Below are 17,377 nucleotides of genomic sequence, written 5' to 3' on the forward strand. Positions count from 1 at the left end.
CCGTTCCTCCAGAACCGCCACCGCTGGGTCGCTGTGAAGAGGGGTCCGCTGCTGCGACGCCGCTGCTACTGTGGCTGTCGCAGTGTTCATCGCGTCCCTGGTCATCGCCGGCTGTTCTGATGATGTCAAGGGGTTCAGGCCGCCGCCGGTGTCGCTGCCGGAGAAGGGAGCTACATCTGTGTGATTCTGACCGCCGGGGATGGTTCTGTGACTTCCGGGACCGCCGCCGGAGCTTCTGGCCATTTCTGTCGCTTGAGACCCTGCTGCCGTCGCCGAAAAAAGTATGCCGGTAAGGGTTTCGAATTTGATTTTCGTTTCTTATGAGATTCTGGAGTTTTATTGTTGCGGCATGTTGGTTTCAGTCACCGTTGCCAGAGTCGGGTCACCGCAGCCGCTGGAGGTGGCTGCCGGGGCCACCGCCGAACCGGTTCAGAGACCACTGCTGTTTCGGTTCAGCCGCTCTTTCTTTAGTTCGGTAAGCGTTTCGATTTGAAAGCCCTTTAGTTACCGTTCTGTTATCATACGCTGAGGTTTGTGGCGTTAATTGCTATAAGATTGAGTTTTGGTTGTTGTATGTTGCGATTAGAGTTGTTGAGACTGTTGCGAAAGTGGCTTGGAGCTGAGGTTTTGGTTGCCGTCAGTTCGGTTTGAGACAGAAAGGACTTGATGAGGCATTTGGGTTATGGATTTGCGTTTTGAGGTAGGGGCGCTTTCCGAAAACTACAGTTTATTATTGGAATTATTACATATGGATACTGATGTGAGATATGGTGTAATTAGTGATTGTATCTGCCTTATGTATTATTTGATTGACTCGAACGATTATGGATGTTGGCTTGGCTGAATTGTTGTGTGGCTTGTGAAATGTAATGTTTGAAGTTGATTCTTTAAATATTTGAAATGAGTTTAATCCATTGAGGATTGGTTTGAATTGAGTCAATTATTTGATGATGTGAAAGATAGAATGCTCTTGAAATCTAGCCTAGGTTGCTTTAATTGCTCTGGTTTTGATAAATGATTTATTGCGGAACCGATTCTTTAAAGCTTTATAAATGAGTTAAATCGGTTGATATTGAGTTGATTTTTGAAATGGTTTTCTTGAGGTATGCCATTGAGGCGACTGTTGGATTTAGCTTGCTTTTGAATTGATTTCTGGTTTTGAGCTGTTGAAAAGGAATGAGAAACGGTTTAGTTGGGACCCGAACCGGGTGGCAAAAGTCCAAGTTTTAGGGGAGGTGCTGCCGAAATTTCTATAAAATCCGAGTCTTTATTGAAATGTTGTCTGGAAAATGATGAGTTAAAGACTTCTGCTATTTTATTTGAATTATCAAGAAAAGGATGATTCATGCTTTCGAAATGAGTTAGTAAAGAGGAAATTGTGATTTAGTCTTGCTTCTTAAGAAAGGCATTGTATCTCTTTCAAGAGAAAGTTATTTAGATGAAACTTGTGTTTTAAAGCTGTTTGAATGCGAAAAGGGTTTATGCCTTTGAATTTGACTTTGGGGTTTCAATTAAAGAAGTTTCAATGACTTTGAAAGAACCTGAATGTCTATTGACAAGTTTTATTTTGAAATGTTTTGAGAAAGGTTTTAAGTACTCTTTGAACTCTGAACTTTTGCAAGACTAAAACAATTTTGAACAGTTGAAACGCTTTAGAATTTATCATGGGGGTTGAAGCTGGTTTTGCCTAAGTAAAGGAAACGGCTTTGAAAGAAGTAAATGATTACGTGACTCGGTTTGGCTTAGATCCTATTTTATTACTCAAATCGGAAAGCCAAGGTTTTAATGATTTTAAATGAATTCGGCGAAATGAGTTATGCTATTCTCCCCTAAAGACTTGAGACTCTGTCGAGAAACTTTGTTATAAAATCCCATTGTGGGATGGGTGATTTTGAATGTTCCCAAAATGAATCTTTAACTTTCCATAGTTTTGGAAGTTTCGGAAAGAGGATGCCGAGAGCGGCTTTGTGTTAAAAAGGGAACTCACTTTGAGTAAATTTGGCTTATGAGCCTGAGATGATTTGAGAAACGAGATTTCTAAAAGCCAAGGCTAAAAAGAGTTGAAGTTTGATTTCAAAGTGAAATGGCTTGAGAAAAGTGATTTGTGGCTAAAATGCCAGTTTTATGAATTTGATGATGTTGAATGGTGGAAGTGCTGTTTTGTTATGGGCCGGAATGGCTGTGTATGATTATGAATATTGGCTGGTTCTGGATTGAACCGTGAGCCGCAATGGCTATGTATGATATTGATTTATGGCTGATTGCCAAATGAGTTATGGGCCGTATGGCTGACTATGAATTATGAATTTAAGCCAGATGGCTGAGATGGATGTTGATCCATGACTGGGACTGAATGAATATATGCTTGAGATACCTGGGTAGTAGCAAGGGTTGTGGTTCGTCCCACTTGCTCCAGGTCAGAGACTGTGATGCCTGGGTAGTAGCGGTAGTAGTGGTGATTCTACTCGCTCCAGGTTGAGCTGTTAAACACCCGCCTGGGTAGTAGCCGCAGTAGTGGTTATTCCACTGGCTCTGGGTTGAGCGAGTAGTAGCAATGGGGTTGTAGCTCAAACCTACTTGCTCCGCGATGGATGTTTCTGTCCATAGTTAGCTACCAGGACGTGTCGGGTTGGCTATATAACCGACAGATGATATCATCAGCAACTAGGGACAGGCATGCATCATATGCATCTATGTGACATTGTTTGGGTGTGCATACTATACTTGGTTTGCCTATGTGATTAATTGCTAATTGTTCTACTTGCAATAACTGTTTGTTTGTGCTTGCATCTCCCTATTTGTTTTTGCTACTGGGACTCTGTTGGATTGTGGTGATTGGTTGATGGTTGGATTGTTTGGGCCTAGGGCCGTGGTTGGAATGAGATGAACCGATGGTTGATTTTGGTTTTGTGTTTCTGGTTTGGAATAAAATATGAAAGGCTATTTTGTTTCAGCATAGGTAAACCGTTTTGAAAGGCTTTTGAGTTTTTGAGAATTGAATGGTTCCTCTTTCAGAAAAGATTTCCGACTTTATTTTTATTGTAAACCGTTGTTTTTGAAAAGAGGCATAAGGCGGTTATTAATCACTGGTACGGTTTATCTTCATGTATCCTATTACAGTAATTCCCAAAAACCCTCTACTGAGAACCCTTTCGAGGATGATGTTCTCACCCCCTTACATTTTTCCCCTTTCAGGATATGGGCGCAGAAGTTACGAAGAGCTTATTTAATTGTTGTTGTGATGCTCTGTATTGTTTTAGTTATGGTTTACTGCACCCTCGCCTTTATCTTGATATAATCTGTAAGAGGGATAGGAATTGTATTGGATTATGTTTGTAATATTATTTATATATATTTATGTATATATATGGATGTACTCTTTATGAGTTGTTGTAAGTTGAATGGTATTTATGGATGTATGTTATCGAACGAAAGTATCTTTGGGAGCGGTATTGCGGTTCAAAGTTTTAAACAGGCTCATATTTTAGTATTAAATAATATAAGTGTCGTCGTAATGTCCGAGCTATCAGAATCGCGCAGCCGGAAGTGCGAGCTTTGGTAGTTAGGGTGTTACACAAATCAATTCTTCTTTTATTTGATTGAATTCATAGTCATTCTTTAAACTTTGATAAAGTTGTTTCAAAATTTAGCATATTCTCCTTTATTTGAAGTTCTAAGAACTATATTTAACTAAAAACCTGCCTATTTGCAACACATCACTTATTTTCTTTATAAACCCATAAGAAAATTTTACCTCGAACTTTCTTTTTAAATAAAGTTTGGTTTTGTTGCAATTTTTTTGCCATTTTGTTTGAATATGGATTTTGATAAATGTCTTTTGGCGTAATGAGTTTTGAAGATAGAGGATTTGCGAATTTTAGTAAAAAACTCGATTTTTATCCAACTTTAGCGAGTTATAGCTTGACTTTTGCTATTGCTCCTTGTCGCGTATTATTTAATTATTTGTTAATTTGTTTAATTATTTAATTATTTGATTAGGTGAAAAAGCTTTAAGAAATTGGCAAGTCGAAGAATTCGGAGGACTTGGTACGTAGCTAGGGTTTATAATTTTCATCATATCTGTATCTTTCAATCAAACATTCCCTTAATTGAAAAGGCCAGCAAATCTTATAGCAGTGTAAATGTGCTTTGATTTGGAAAGTCATCTTCTAGCTTCGGTCCATACATTTGATTCTTTATTCAAGAAAACTAGTGTAAATGTGTTTTGATTTTCGGTCCATACTTGTCAGCTCTTTCATGAACCCTTCAGTCCCCAGTTTCTACACCATTGCCGGGAAGTAGTCCTCGAAAACCACCGTGTTCCTCTTCGATCCCATTGACCACCACAATAACTCTATCAAGTAATGAGAAGTGAGAACAATGACCTGAGGTAAGCATCTTCGTTCTTTAATGTTCAGATGAGTTCAGCTTGATTAATTTTAGTTTGATTCTGAGTTAGTTTCATAGTTGGATCCACTTCAAAATGGGAATTGTTCATGACCTAGATTATTTTTATGTCTCAAATATTTCTCAAATTAATTAATTAATGCATTTCATAGTGTTTCCTTAATTGATGCTCTGCTTCTGATTATTACACCTGTTGAGTTTGTCATAGGAAGCTAATGAAAACTTGGATGAAGTAGTGGCTGTTGCTAAAGATCTTCAAACTGAGTTCAGGTATAGTGTTGGGTGTTTTTTTATTTACATTTCTTTTTTTTTTTTTTTTGTGTGTCAGTTCTGGTTTTAGATGTGAGTTTGTAATTCCCTTTGTTCTTCACTGAATTATTTCAGTGGAATTTGCATCTATTCTGAATCAATTTTACTGAATTGTTATGTCTTTATATTGGAATATTGTATTTTTTTGGTGATTTTTCTTATCACTATTAGGGACAGAATTTGAATTGAGAATTTGAGATAGGGATGCTATTGTATGCACCTGAACATTGCTGAGTTTAATTTACATTTGAGTCTCAATTTTTTGAATATAGCTTTTGTTCTGTTCTCTAAAGTGCTGGTTAGTTGAATTGAGAATTTAATGTGTGGTATTTTGTCTGAATATGCCTGATTCTGAACTGCATTATTCCATTATTCATGGCTTTCTAATTCTATGTAATTTTATTTTCATAGTCTCATCTTTTAATTTTCTTTCATTTTCTCTCTCTATATATTTGGCAAACAAGTTGCTTCACATACAAACGTGTTAGTTTTTTTTATTGAGGACAACTTAGCTATAGCTTCGAGGATTTCTGGGAGTTGGGTCTCTATATTAGCTTCAACTTAACATAATTGAAGTGATAATTGCTACTGCTAGGGTAATTTATTTCTAGAGAGATATTATTACATAATTTGTAGTTTTATGTTGGTGGTTTTAGATCTATGAGTATTAGAGAGTTTTAAGTTTCTTTATTTTTTTTAAGTTACAGTTACCTTCTGCTTCGTTTATTTCATTTATTTTTTATTTTCTATAGTTTTTATGTTCAAATGTTGTTGGTTCAAGGTTTTTGATAAAAAAAAAAATGATTTGTGATTTGTGGCTTGTTTAGGAGGTTTACACTTGGTCATTTGGCTTAGTTAAAAATTCTTGTTGCCTGAGGCAATTGTGGCTAAGAAGGTGTTAGTGTTTGATGAAAAGACAAGTTGTATGAAGCCAGATCTGCATGTCACTATTAACTATGACGCGGTGGAGTATGAATCAGAGTTGCCAACCGAAGGCGGCTGGGCATGCTGTTGAGGAAGTTGTTCCGTGCGCGGCTGAGAGATTTTGTTGAATCCCATCCTGGGGTATGCAAGTTTCTCCAACTACAGTGTTCAGTTGATAAAATTTATTTTGAACATTAACTTGTTGAATCACATTGCTTTCTGCTGGTTGCAGCATTGATTGCCTTTTCAAGTTCAGAATTGCATCAGTTACTTTTCCAATTTTATTTTCCCTCTTTACTTGTAAGGAACTAAGAATCGTCCAATGGAATTCTAATGATCAATGTTGAAAATATGAGATGTATGGTACTGGAAATGTTTTTGGTATTTATTTGAAAAATTCAGTATGTTTGATTCTTTTTATATTTTGTGTAAAAATATAATTATTTATAAAATTAAGTTTTAACCGTGGTAAATGTGAAATTAGTAAAAATCTATAATTATAAGACTAGGAACAGTGACTGCTTTAGCGACCAATTTAGTTTTTTTAATTTAGGAATTACCGACCAATTTAGCGATCGATTCAGCGACCGAAAAATTGGTCGTCATTTAGCGACCGATTTAGCGTCGAAAAATTTCGTCACCATTTAGCGACCGATTATGTTAGCGACCGATACTCTTTGGTGAGAGGTTTGGTGGCCTTATTCAAAAATCGGTCGCTAACCGTTAGCGACCGAAGTTGGTCGTTATTTTCTAATTAGCAATCAAGGCTTTTGCGACCACCAGAATCAGTCGCTAAATCAGTCGGTATTCCGGTAATTTTTTGTAGTGGAAGGAGGAAAAAGAAGGTATATCCTGAGTGAAGGAGAGGGAAGAAGACGAAAACAAATTTTTTCTGGGAATATAGAAAAGAGAAGAAGACGAAATTAGAAAAAAGGATTAGGGTTTTATGTTCTTCCCTCTTTCTCCAGCAGCATATATAACGGCTCAATTCTAATTTTTTTTTCTTTTTTTCTTTTAAATTATTTATTTTTAAGGTTTATCACATATGGTGATTTGATTTAACCAGACTTAAATGTATGTATAGTGTATTAAGATATGTATATATAAAATATTTTATACATGTATTAAATTGGGATAAGTATTGTTTTGGTCCCTAACGTTGAGGGTCAGAATCGAAACCGTCCCCAACGTAATTTCCGATTTAGAATCATCTTTAACGTTTTTTTTCGTATTAAAATCGTCCTTTTAATTTTTTTGGACAAAAATACCCTCACCACTACCAGCATAATTACCTCCTCCACTACCACCACCACCACCACCACCACCAACACCAACACCACCACCACAACCAGCACCAACACCAGCACCACCACCAACACCAACACTACCACCACCACCACCACCACCACCACCAACAACAACACCAAGAACACCAAACAACAGCAACAACACCAAACAACACCAAACCAAAAAGCAGAAACAGAAAGCAAGAAAACAGAAAGCAAAAAAGCAGAAGCAAGAAAACAGAAAGCAAGAAAGCATAAGCAAGATGCAGAAGCAGAAAACGATGCAGATGAGGCGGCGAGGCGGCGGCAGTGACTCGCGTCTCCTCTTTCCTTCGCGATCCCCAACGGCGATGGCCACAACGACGGCGACGGCGGCTCCAAGCTTCGGCGCCGCCGCCGTCCCCTCCCCCCTTTCCCCTTCCCCCTCCCCCTCTCCCCTTCCCCCACCCCCACCTCGCGTCCTTTCCCCTCCCCCCACCCCGAACCCGCGTCCCCTTCATTTTCTTCCTCTTCTTCTCCGGCTTCTTCCACTTCCTCTCCTCCCTCTCCTCCATCACCACCACCACCAGTAGAAGCGTTTGGGTTGGCGCTGGGTTTCCTGGCGGCGGTGGCGGCTCCAAGCTTTGCCGCCGGCGCCGTCCCTCCTCCCCCCTTTCCCTTCCTGCCTTCCCCCTTTCTCTCCCCTCCCCCTTCGTATACCATTTTCCTCCGCCCCCAACGTGTTTTCTTTTATTATTATTTTTAAAATTTTATAATTTTTTTTATTAAAGTAGGGGTAGTTTAGAAATAAATTAAAAATTTTATTAGAAAGGACGATTTTAAAATGAAATACAATATTAAGGACGATTTTAAGTCAAAAATTACATCAAAAACGGTTTCGATTCTAACCCTCAACGTTAGAGACCAAAACAGTACTTATCCCTATTAAATTCATTAATTTTTATTTTTAAAAATTAAAAATTTATTTGCTAATTAAAATTAATATTAAAATTAATGAATACATATATCATCAATTTATTGAAACATGTAAAAAAAATATGTAATACCCTCAAATTAATTGGATACGAAAGAAATCACCTTCTTTAATTACCTGACCGAGCCGAGAACCATGTATGCAATTGAGTACGATTTTTCTGATGTCATGAATTCTCAATCCATGGGGCTTCATAGCAAAAATTCAATCGGCAGCTATAGCTTAATACTACTAATTCTTTATTCGTTTTGACCAACTAATTAATTAATCAAACCTTTGAAATTAGTATAATGAAACTTACATACAAAATACTGATCACAAGTCTACTTCTACAAACAGGGAAAATCGTAGGTAAGAAATAACAACTTGAGATGAAGTATGACGAAAGGAACCTAATAATCTTAGCATGCATTATCATGGTATATATTAGCATTATCCCCATTATTATTAGTATCATCACCAATGTGTTTTTTTTATACAACGCTTTTTTTTTATAAAATCTAAGATTTTTTCACTATATGACCTGATGATCAAGTCTCATCTAATTCATCTATCAAAATTTTTTGAGATCATATTTACTGACCAATTATAATAATGATCTGTGGGCTTGGGACAAATCAAACCAAAATTAGGATGCTATAGTATTTGAATTGGATGTACAATCTTCAACAGAATTATTTTGCAGCTAGATGTTGATTCCTTCAATAATATAATATGGAAAAGTCTAGGAGGCCAGCAACTTTTCCAAATTCTGGCCAGCATGTAACCAGCAAAGAAAAATAAGCCATTGGATGAAATCTCACACCATTAAAATCATTATTGATGACTACTTGATGGCTACAAATCACAAAAGTTACTGGCCTCTAGCACTCCTCAAATAATATATATTTCCCTTCTATCTTCTCAAAATTATTAAAAGTGTTCTATATAGAGATATTACTATTATTATATGTGAAATAATGAGAAATATTTACGGTGAATCAAATTTTGAACTGGTCTAAATTAATATTATTTTTTTATAAAAAATGATTACAATACTCTCATTATAAAAAATGATTAAAATACTCTTATTATATATATTAATTTTGAGATTTCTAAATTCTAGTCCTTTATTTTTCTGTCGTGGTAGGATTAGTATTTAGAGTTTGAAAATTAATATATATATATATAATAGAAGTATTTGTTATTTTCTATAATAAATGTATTATAGTCATTTTTTATAAAAAATAATATTAATTTAGACCGATTCAAGATTTGATTCATTATTTTTTCGGTTAAATTAATTTATCTAGCTTAATTTTAACAAAAATAATACGATTTAATCGATTATATATATTAAATTTTAATTATTAAAAAATATTATTAAAAAGACGTTTTATACGTGTTTGTGAGTGGCTCCCTAAAATATTACCATAAGAATTGATTCTTTTTCATTTCTCAAGATTCCCTTCACTTCTCAAGTTGTCCGCCACTTTATTATTTCCTTCGTGCATGGTATACCATGCGCTATAAACAAACTTGGTTCTTTCTTGTAGTATTTCAGTACGGATATTATAACGAAACTTATTCCCTGGGTTAGTTAAGGTCAATGCTTACTGGTCCACATCACCAATCCAATCTTAAAACGTATTATTCCTATGGTCCCAATTGGCCTCATACACTACCGTACCACTGGTATCTATACCTAAGGCAGCACTATAAATATGACAACTATCTATCCTTGTAATCTCACAAAACCTTCTTTCAATAATATTTGTTATTAGTTAATTATATACCTTCACATACTTTGGTTTATTGCATTTACTTACTACATTTCTTACCTCTTTAGATATGGAGCTTAAGCACCAACTTGGTCTTCTTTGCGTTATATTGCTTTTACCAGCACTAAGCATCGCCACTAATAATGACTATTGCCCTTGGAATTCTTATAAGAACTCTAGGGCATCCTATTATGGTACCCGTGATGGTTATGGGACTCCAAGTATGTTATTACCCTCCTTTAATTAATTTACACATATCATGCAATATATTTTGAGGAGTGCATGCTAGGAGAGGTCAACCCTTTTAATAAAAAAACAAGGTTCTGTTCTGATAAAAAAAAATTTATATTTTATTATTTTAAATTAGTTAATTATTAAAAAATCACATAACTCCCATCGGTTAACTCACTTTTTGATTGTCTTTTTTAAATTTTTTAATCGATTTATTACCAATTTACATGAATCAAACTGGTCTAGTGACTGATTTTCGATTAACCCAATTGTATCAGCTAAATCAGCTAACTCGATCTGATTTTTAAAACTATAAAAAAACATAAATTTATGAGTGTTGCCTCAAATGCAAAACAAATACAAATAAAAATATTCATTTTGAGTTATTTTTTTAAAAATAATTTTGTTATACTTTATACGAATGTATGTTTTCCTTTTACACATTTTTCATGTTTAGTTTCACTAGTGATCATGACCATGGTAATTATAACTAATATATGGTATCTTTTTCCTTTTCTCTAAGAATATATTTTATGAACTTATTTTTTGATCATGCACGGTCTCTCCTATATATTTAGGTGGAGCATGTGGATTTGGCGAATATGGAAGGATGGACAATGATGGCAAGGTTGCAGCGGTATCTGGGCTATGGAAAGGTGGAAGTGGCTGCGGTGCATGCTATCAGGTACGTTTCCCTCTCAACTCCTCGTTATAATAATCCTCAGGTTAGTGTTCTAGATTTGGTTTAAAAGGATGTTAGAGAGGAGGCAAATTTAAGGTTTTTGAAGAGTCTGGACTCGTTTCTGTAAATTTTATCTTTTAACAAAGAATGAAATAAATTTTATCTTTGATGTACCTCTTATTTGTATCATATATGTATATAATTGTATGTATATAATAAAATTGTAAGAATATATAATGAGTTTTCTATGTCATCTTTTTCACACTTGTTTATTTTTCAAATATAATATAAAATAATAAATAATGGTAATTCAGGTTAAATGTAAAGTACCAACATTGTGCAATGTCAACGGGGTAACCGTGGTGGCAACAGATTATGGTGAGGGAGACAGAACAGATTTCATACTGAGCCCACGCGCTTTTGAGAGTTTGGGTGTGAGTCTTAATGCATCTGAAGAGCTCAAAAAGTACGGTACTCTTGATATTGCATACAAGAGAGTTCCTTGCAATGGCAAGATTGTTATTAAGATCCACGAAAGTAGCAGCAACCCTGGATACTTTGCTATGGTGCTTCTCAGCCATGGTGGATTATACGATGTCACTAGTGTTGAATTCTGGGAGGTACATACATATAGTTAATTGGTTGAAAACTAAATAAGTTGGCTGTTATGTTGAAACCAAAATTAATAATGAGATTCTAATAACTTATTGGCTTAGCTAGTTACATAACTTGATTATTAAGTTATTTTCAATGTTGGAGCTATAACATCAATATAATTACATATTTATATTATATTCCACCTCTCTAATATTGCAGGATTCACGCAAACAATGGACTCCATTGCGGAGAGCTTATGGGGCAGTGTTTGACTATGCTAACCCACCAAGGGGTCCACTCTTCTTGAGGTTCCAAGATACCGGTTGTCATGGAGCTTATTCGCAAGAACTAAATAAACCTATCCCTGCTAATTGGCAGCCGAAAATGATTTTTACCTTTTGACAATGGACTTCAGCTTTAATAATTAATACTTAAAACTTCATACTTTGGGCCTGGAATCATATAATATATCATAAATAAATAAATAGCCACTCTTATTCAGATGAAATTCTGATCTGGTTCTACGAATAATGGTGAGAGTGTCTGCGTGGTGTGTGTATTGCTGGGTGAATTTGTTTTTGTATGTTAGTCTTCGTGGAGACTACAATAATATGTATTCTTGTACCTGTGAAATAAATTGTCAACAATAAATTAAATACATACTGTCCTGTTGTTTGGCCAATAATAATAATTAGGAGAGTTCATGTTTTATTAACACAATTTTGAAAAATTATTTTCGGATCCAACTATTTTTAGCTCGAAAACTTAAAATAATGAATTTATCAAATATATTGAATTGAATTAGATTCAGATTAGATCTTCGGCTTAATAGGATAATAATCTATTTTTTACACTTGCTTGATCTCGAGGTAAGTTTCAACTCTTAATACTTCTAAAATGATTTATGTTATAAACTAGAAGTAACTTTCTAGCAAAAATATTAAAGGAAGAAAAAAGATAGAAGACAACAAGAAAGAAGTTGTGCAAGAACTTACTAACTTAGTGTATAACTGTTTAGTTAGTTAGAGTACCTTATTAGCGTGTTAGTTGGTTAGGGATGTTACTGTCTCTGCATCTTGAGCAGCTACCCTTTAATCAATGTAATGCACATATGAAGCTAACTCAATTCATCTAATTCAGCATCAAAGCACCCTCATTTTACTTCAATATCCCTGAATTTCTTTCGTCTTCTTCTCAACCAAGAATAGATTTTTTGCTGCACAAGTCACTGCTCAAGATTATTGTCATGGTATCAAGAGCGCAAAAATAAAATATCCATGGCTACTACAAGTGACAACATTGCAAACACTACATATTCTATTGTTGATGAGCGAAAATTAAAACTCACGTATACCGACAAGTATATCGGATCGTTCAAGTAATACTACGGTGAGTGAATATCAGTACCACGAGGATTAAAGGATTGAGCAAGCAAATATCAGATTAAATAACTAATTAAATTAAAAGAATCTGAATTGAAGAGGGTAAGATTGTGTTTTGCTGAGAGCTTGAAAACCTTGAATGCTTGAACGCTTACAGAAAGAGACAGAGAGCTTGAATGTTGATTTGAAAGAAGACAATATTGATGAGAGTCAAGGGTTTTGGAGATGTTTATACTTTTAGAGAAATCAAACCTTGTTTACTTATCTTGAAGTTTATAAAGATTTCTCATTTTTAGTAACTGATTTTCAATTTCTTGGCTCTTCAGTTTTTCAAGCATTAGTCATCAATTAATTAATCAAGAGATTAAGCACAAAAACTGATTTAGTTTTCTAAAAAGATTTAAAAGTAGTCTTTAAGTCGAATTATATGTCACATATTCACACTAGTTTTGTCCTGTTAAATTTTTAGAAGAAAAACACAATTTTCAAAAGTTGTTCTAATTCGAATTATATATCACTTATTCAAAATTAGAGTGATTGAAAATCATGCATGTATTGCACACTAATTGAACTACTATTCCTAGTTGAATTCAAAAAGTCATGTGAAAGAGTTTTGAAGTTTTAATTCAAATATCAAATTTTCTAATTATAAAAAAAATTTAAAATAGATTAGCATACTTTTCGATACTACTAATCCGAATGAAGAATAAATAACTCAATCATGAAATAGATCAATACAAAACTTTAAAATAAAATAAACGTAGATTAATAACCTATAGAAAATATAAACAGAGCTTCTAACCATTTAACAAAGGATTAGTTACCCATGAAAAAGAAAAGAAAACAATAAAAAGAGATTATGAAGAAGCTGGGTGTCTCTCCCTATGAATTAGATTCACTTATTTATATCCTAATTCTAGAATTCAAATTCAAACTAAAACTAATATTATCTCTATCTTTTGGAGAGGAAGATAAGATAACTATCCTAATCTTATCTTTCGGATAGAAAGATAAGTTAACTAATTACTAATTTGTAAATTCAAATTCGAAAAATGATTCAAATCAAATTTGACAATTGAATTTTTTATGTTTCTAGAGAGAATTAATAACTAATTTTTTAGAATTTTTAATATTTTGGATGTGATTAAAACCTCTAATGATGTGGATAATTAAGTTTGGACCTTAATTGTGCTTCTTGAGAGTTGTTATTATATTTAATCCAGACTTGTATTAAAAAAAATTGGACAAAAATTCCAAAATTCCACCTTCCAAAACAGAGCGCACGCCAGGTGTGGAGCATAGGCCGTCAGGCGTGCATGAATCATGCATGGGAGTCCGCCGGGCGTGGAAGGAAACCGTCAGGTGTAGATCAAGGCCGCAAGGGGTGGAGACCCATCCGCCAAGCATGCGTGTTGTTCGCTAGGCGTGTGTGCTTCATTTCCACTTCTTAGGGCACGCTTCTATTCCTTGGACCGCACTTTTGCTGCTTTTGTATTTTTCTTTGAAAAGGACTTGATTTTTACTAGTTTTTGAAAACATAAGAACACTATTCCAACTCCACATATTTGATTATTTATTAAATTCTTTTAAAAAACATAAAAAAATTGATTAAATCCTAAGAAAATAGATGAAATAGAAATTTAAAAACCGCTTAAGATAATGTATTATCACAACATCAAACTTAAAACTTTACTTGTCCTTAAGCAAAAAAAAAAAAGATAAACAGGGTTTAGTTTAATGAAAAAGATTTGAAAAGCTTTTAAGATTGAAAACAAAAAGTTGGATTTATGATAATCCTTGTGGTTACATTCGACTTGCTTATCCTTCATGAATCTTGCATACTAAAACTAAAATTCGAATCGTATTATGAAAATTCTTTTGAATTTGAATGACTTGAAGGTAGTTTACTTCTTATTAAATTAGGAAAAATATTTTTTGTGGGCTTTTAACTCTTAGTGCTTTGACACAAGGCAGCTCTTAACGGACTTTCAATCGATAATCTCAGGCCAGTTAGCCTAAGTTATCGGGTGATAAAGCACCTCTCGGATCTAATTATCCAAGTCTCTCCTTGACATAGTCACACGACAAGCACATAACTAGGGTTTTGACCCAGACATCGATGACCAGAGCCTCTTCAAATTTCTTAATGTTTTGTTTTAAGGTGACTCTCTTAACGGACTTTCAATCGATAATCTCGGTCCAGTTGGCCCAAGTTATCAGGTGATAAAACACCCTTCGAATTTACTAGCCTAAGTCTATCCTTAAAACAAAAATATTGCAGGCACATAACTGGGCCCTAATCATTGGTGCTCAGAGCCTTGGAACTTTTGATTTCTTTGATCTTTCTAGACTTTTTTTTTTCAAACTGCTTTAAGGAGTTGATTGGTCAAATTCTCATAATACTTCTTTAAATTTCCATTCTTGAAGATTCTTTTTCTATTTCCTCAAGATTCAAGTATTTCAAATTTTTTCAAATGTAACCGCATATACTTAAGCACCTCCACTGTTTGTTTTTGAATTATTTAATTCAATATTTTCATCAAGATATGCTCCATAAAAATAGATAGTTACTGGAGGAACAAGCATTCAAATTTTAAGTTTAAGATGAGAAAAGAAAGATAGAATATGCTATGCATGCAAGGAAGGAAAAAGTAAATAAAAGAGAAAAACAAGGAAAATGAAAACAGAAAGGATGAAAGTAAAGGAGAAAGAAAATAACTAACCACCAGTAAAGAGGATTTATCTTATTCTGATCTTACCTAAGTCTATTCAGTTATCATCACTGCTTTTTGTGTCGGGTCTTCACGATCTATGGTGTTACCAACACCAAATTTAAGAATTTAGACCAAACTTAGAGATTTACATTAAACTTAAAGATTGACAGAATAATAGGTGTAAATTATGGACAAAAGCATATATACATAAAAAGAAAAAAATGATAAGATAAAATCCTAATCAACATGATTTTAAATGAGGAGTATTTTTGAAAACGCCCGATGTCGATTAAGGATGCTTGGCGTCCTTGCATGTATGCTCCCCTGGGAGCTTCATTATTCATACGCCAGGCGTGGGTAATGGTCGTCTAGTGTATAACCCCAAATTTTTTTTTTGGAATAAACTTAAAACAAAGAAATGTAAATATGCATACAAAAGAGGAGAAAGAAGGGGAAGAAGATGATGATGATGACTATGAACTCTTAAACAAAAAAACAAAGAAGAAAAAAAATACTAACCATGGTTAGGTTGCCTCCTAACAAGCATTTTTTTTATCGTCACTAGCTTGACGTTAAGATTCTTAGGTTGGTGGTTGAGGTATGTCACAACACCTGTCAGTGTCATCTTTCATGAAGCATACATTGTCTAATTCATCTTTAGCTTTAGAATCTCTAGGATATGGAGGGTCTTCAAGGATTCCTTTGTTCACAACTTATTGGACTATAATGTCAATCAAATCAATGGACATGCAATCATCTGATTCCTCTAATTCGTTTGGGCATTGTATGGCTTGAAAGACATTAAAATCCATTTGATCTTCATGAACTCTTAGTGTGAACTCTCCTCTTTCAACATCAACAAGTGCCTGTCCGATGGCTAAGAATAGTCTTTCTAAGATGATTGAGGCATTCTCATCTTCTTCCATGACAAGAATTATAAAATCGGAGGGAAAGATGAATTTTCTGACCTTGATTAATGCATTTTTCACTATCCTATGTGAAAATTTTATTGATCAATGGACTAATTGTAATGACATTCTGGTCAGCTTTATCTCTTCAATCTGCAGCCTTTTCACCATAGGTAGAGGCATCAGATTGATGCTAGCTCCTAAGTCACAAAGAGCTTTACCAATAGTGATGTCTCTAATAGTGTACGGGATCTGAAAACTACCTGGATCCTTCAACTTTTGTGGTAGTTTATTTTTTTTAATGATGGTATTGCATTCCTTGGTGAAAATTACTTTCTCATCTTCTTGAAATGATCTTTTCTTGGACAACAGCTCCTTCATAAATTTGGTATAGAAAGACATTTGTTCAAGGGCCTCAGCAAACAAAATGTTAATTTGTAGTTTCTTGAAGACCTCTAAGAATTTTGAAAAGTTCTTCTATTGATCTTACTTCTTGAGCCTCTGAGGGTATGAAATTTTGTATTCATATATTTTTATTTTTTCTTTTTTTGAACTTTGTTGGTGTAAGAGCTTCCTCTAAGTTCTCCTCCCTCTATTCCTTTGGAGGGTCTTTCATTGGCTTCTTGTTCTTCTTAGGGAGCTCTTTATTGATTACTATTTCACTTCTTAAGGAGATGGCTTTACATTATTTCCTAGGATTTAGTATGGTGTCACTTGGAAAGAAATTAGTAGGCCGTTCTGCCAATTGCTTAGCTATCTGTCCAATTTATATCTTTAAGTTTTTTATAGAAGCTTCTTAATTTTTGGAAGTTGTCCTTACTTTTTATATGAAAGCCTCAATTTATTGTATGAATGAGTTAACCGTTAGCTCAAGAGGTTTTTCTGCTGATTGGCTTGCTGATATAGATTGTTGAAATTTCTTTGTTCTTGGTTACTTCAGCCAAAGTTGGGATGGTTCTTCCAGCCAGGATTATAAGTTTTTGAAAAGAAATCGTTTTTCATCCTTGAAGAATGTCCCATGAAATTTACTTGTACATTGAATGCATCACTGATGAGCGGATAATTTATACGCCTTTTGGCATTGTTTTTAGTATGTTTTTAGTAGAATCTAGTCACTTTTAGGGATGTTTTCATTAGTTTTTATGTTAAATTCACATTTCTGGAATTTACTATGAGTTTGTGTGTTTTTCTGTGATTTCAAGTA

At 34.4% G+C, this 17,377-nt stretch overlaps 1 protein-coding gene and 1 long non-coding RNA gene across 3 annotated transcripts; both read left to right on the forward strand.

Moving 5' to 3' along the window:
* The first annotated feature begins 3,715 nt into the window (after positions 1-3,715).
* Positions 3,716-6,044, forward strand: LOC112720610 (uncharacterized). Of its 2 annotated transcripts, XR_003162287.3 has the most exons (4): positions 3,716-4,047; positions 4,251-4,390; positions 4,616-4,677; positions 5,544-6,044. It is a non-coding gene; the product is annotated as an uncharacterized lncRNA (long non-coding RNA). The 2 variants fall into 2 exon arrangements; XR_003162286.3 differs by having other exon boundaries at positions 4,041-4,390.
* A 3,598-nt stretch (positions 6,045-9,642) lies between these two features.
* Positions 9,643-11,829, forward strand: LOC112723841 (expansin-like B1). The gene is made up of 4 exons (XM_025775234.3): positions 9,643-9,880; positions 10,469-10,575; positions 10,887-11,192; positions 11,389-11,829. The coding sequence occupies exons 1-4, from the start codon at positions 9,730-9,732 to the stop codon at positions 11,569-11,571; spliced, it is 747 nt and encodes a 248-aa protein (XP_025631019.1). The 5' UTR covers positions 9,643-9,729; the 3' UTR covers positions 11,572-11,829.
* Positions 11,830-17,377: the final 5,548 nt, after the last annotated feature.

This window comes from Arachis hypogaea, chromosome 11 (genome assembly GCF_003086295.3).
Source record: "Arachis hypogaea cultivar Tifrunner chromosome 11, arahy.Tifrunner.gnm2.J5K5, whole genome shotgun sequence".
Classification (NCBI taxonomy): domain Eukaryota; kingdom Viridiplantae; phylum Streptophyta; class Magnoliopsida; order Fabales; family Fabaceae; genus Arachis; species Arachis hypogaea.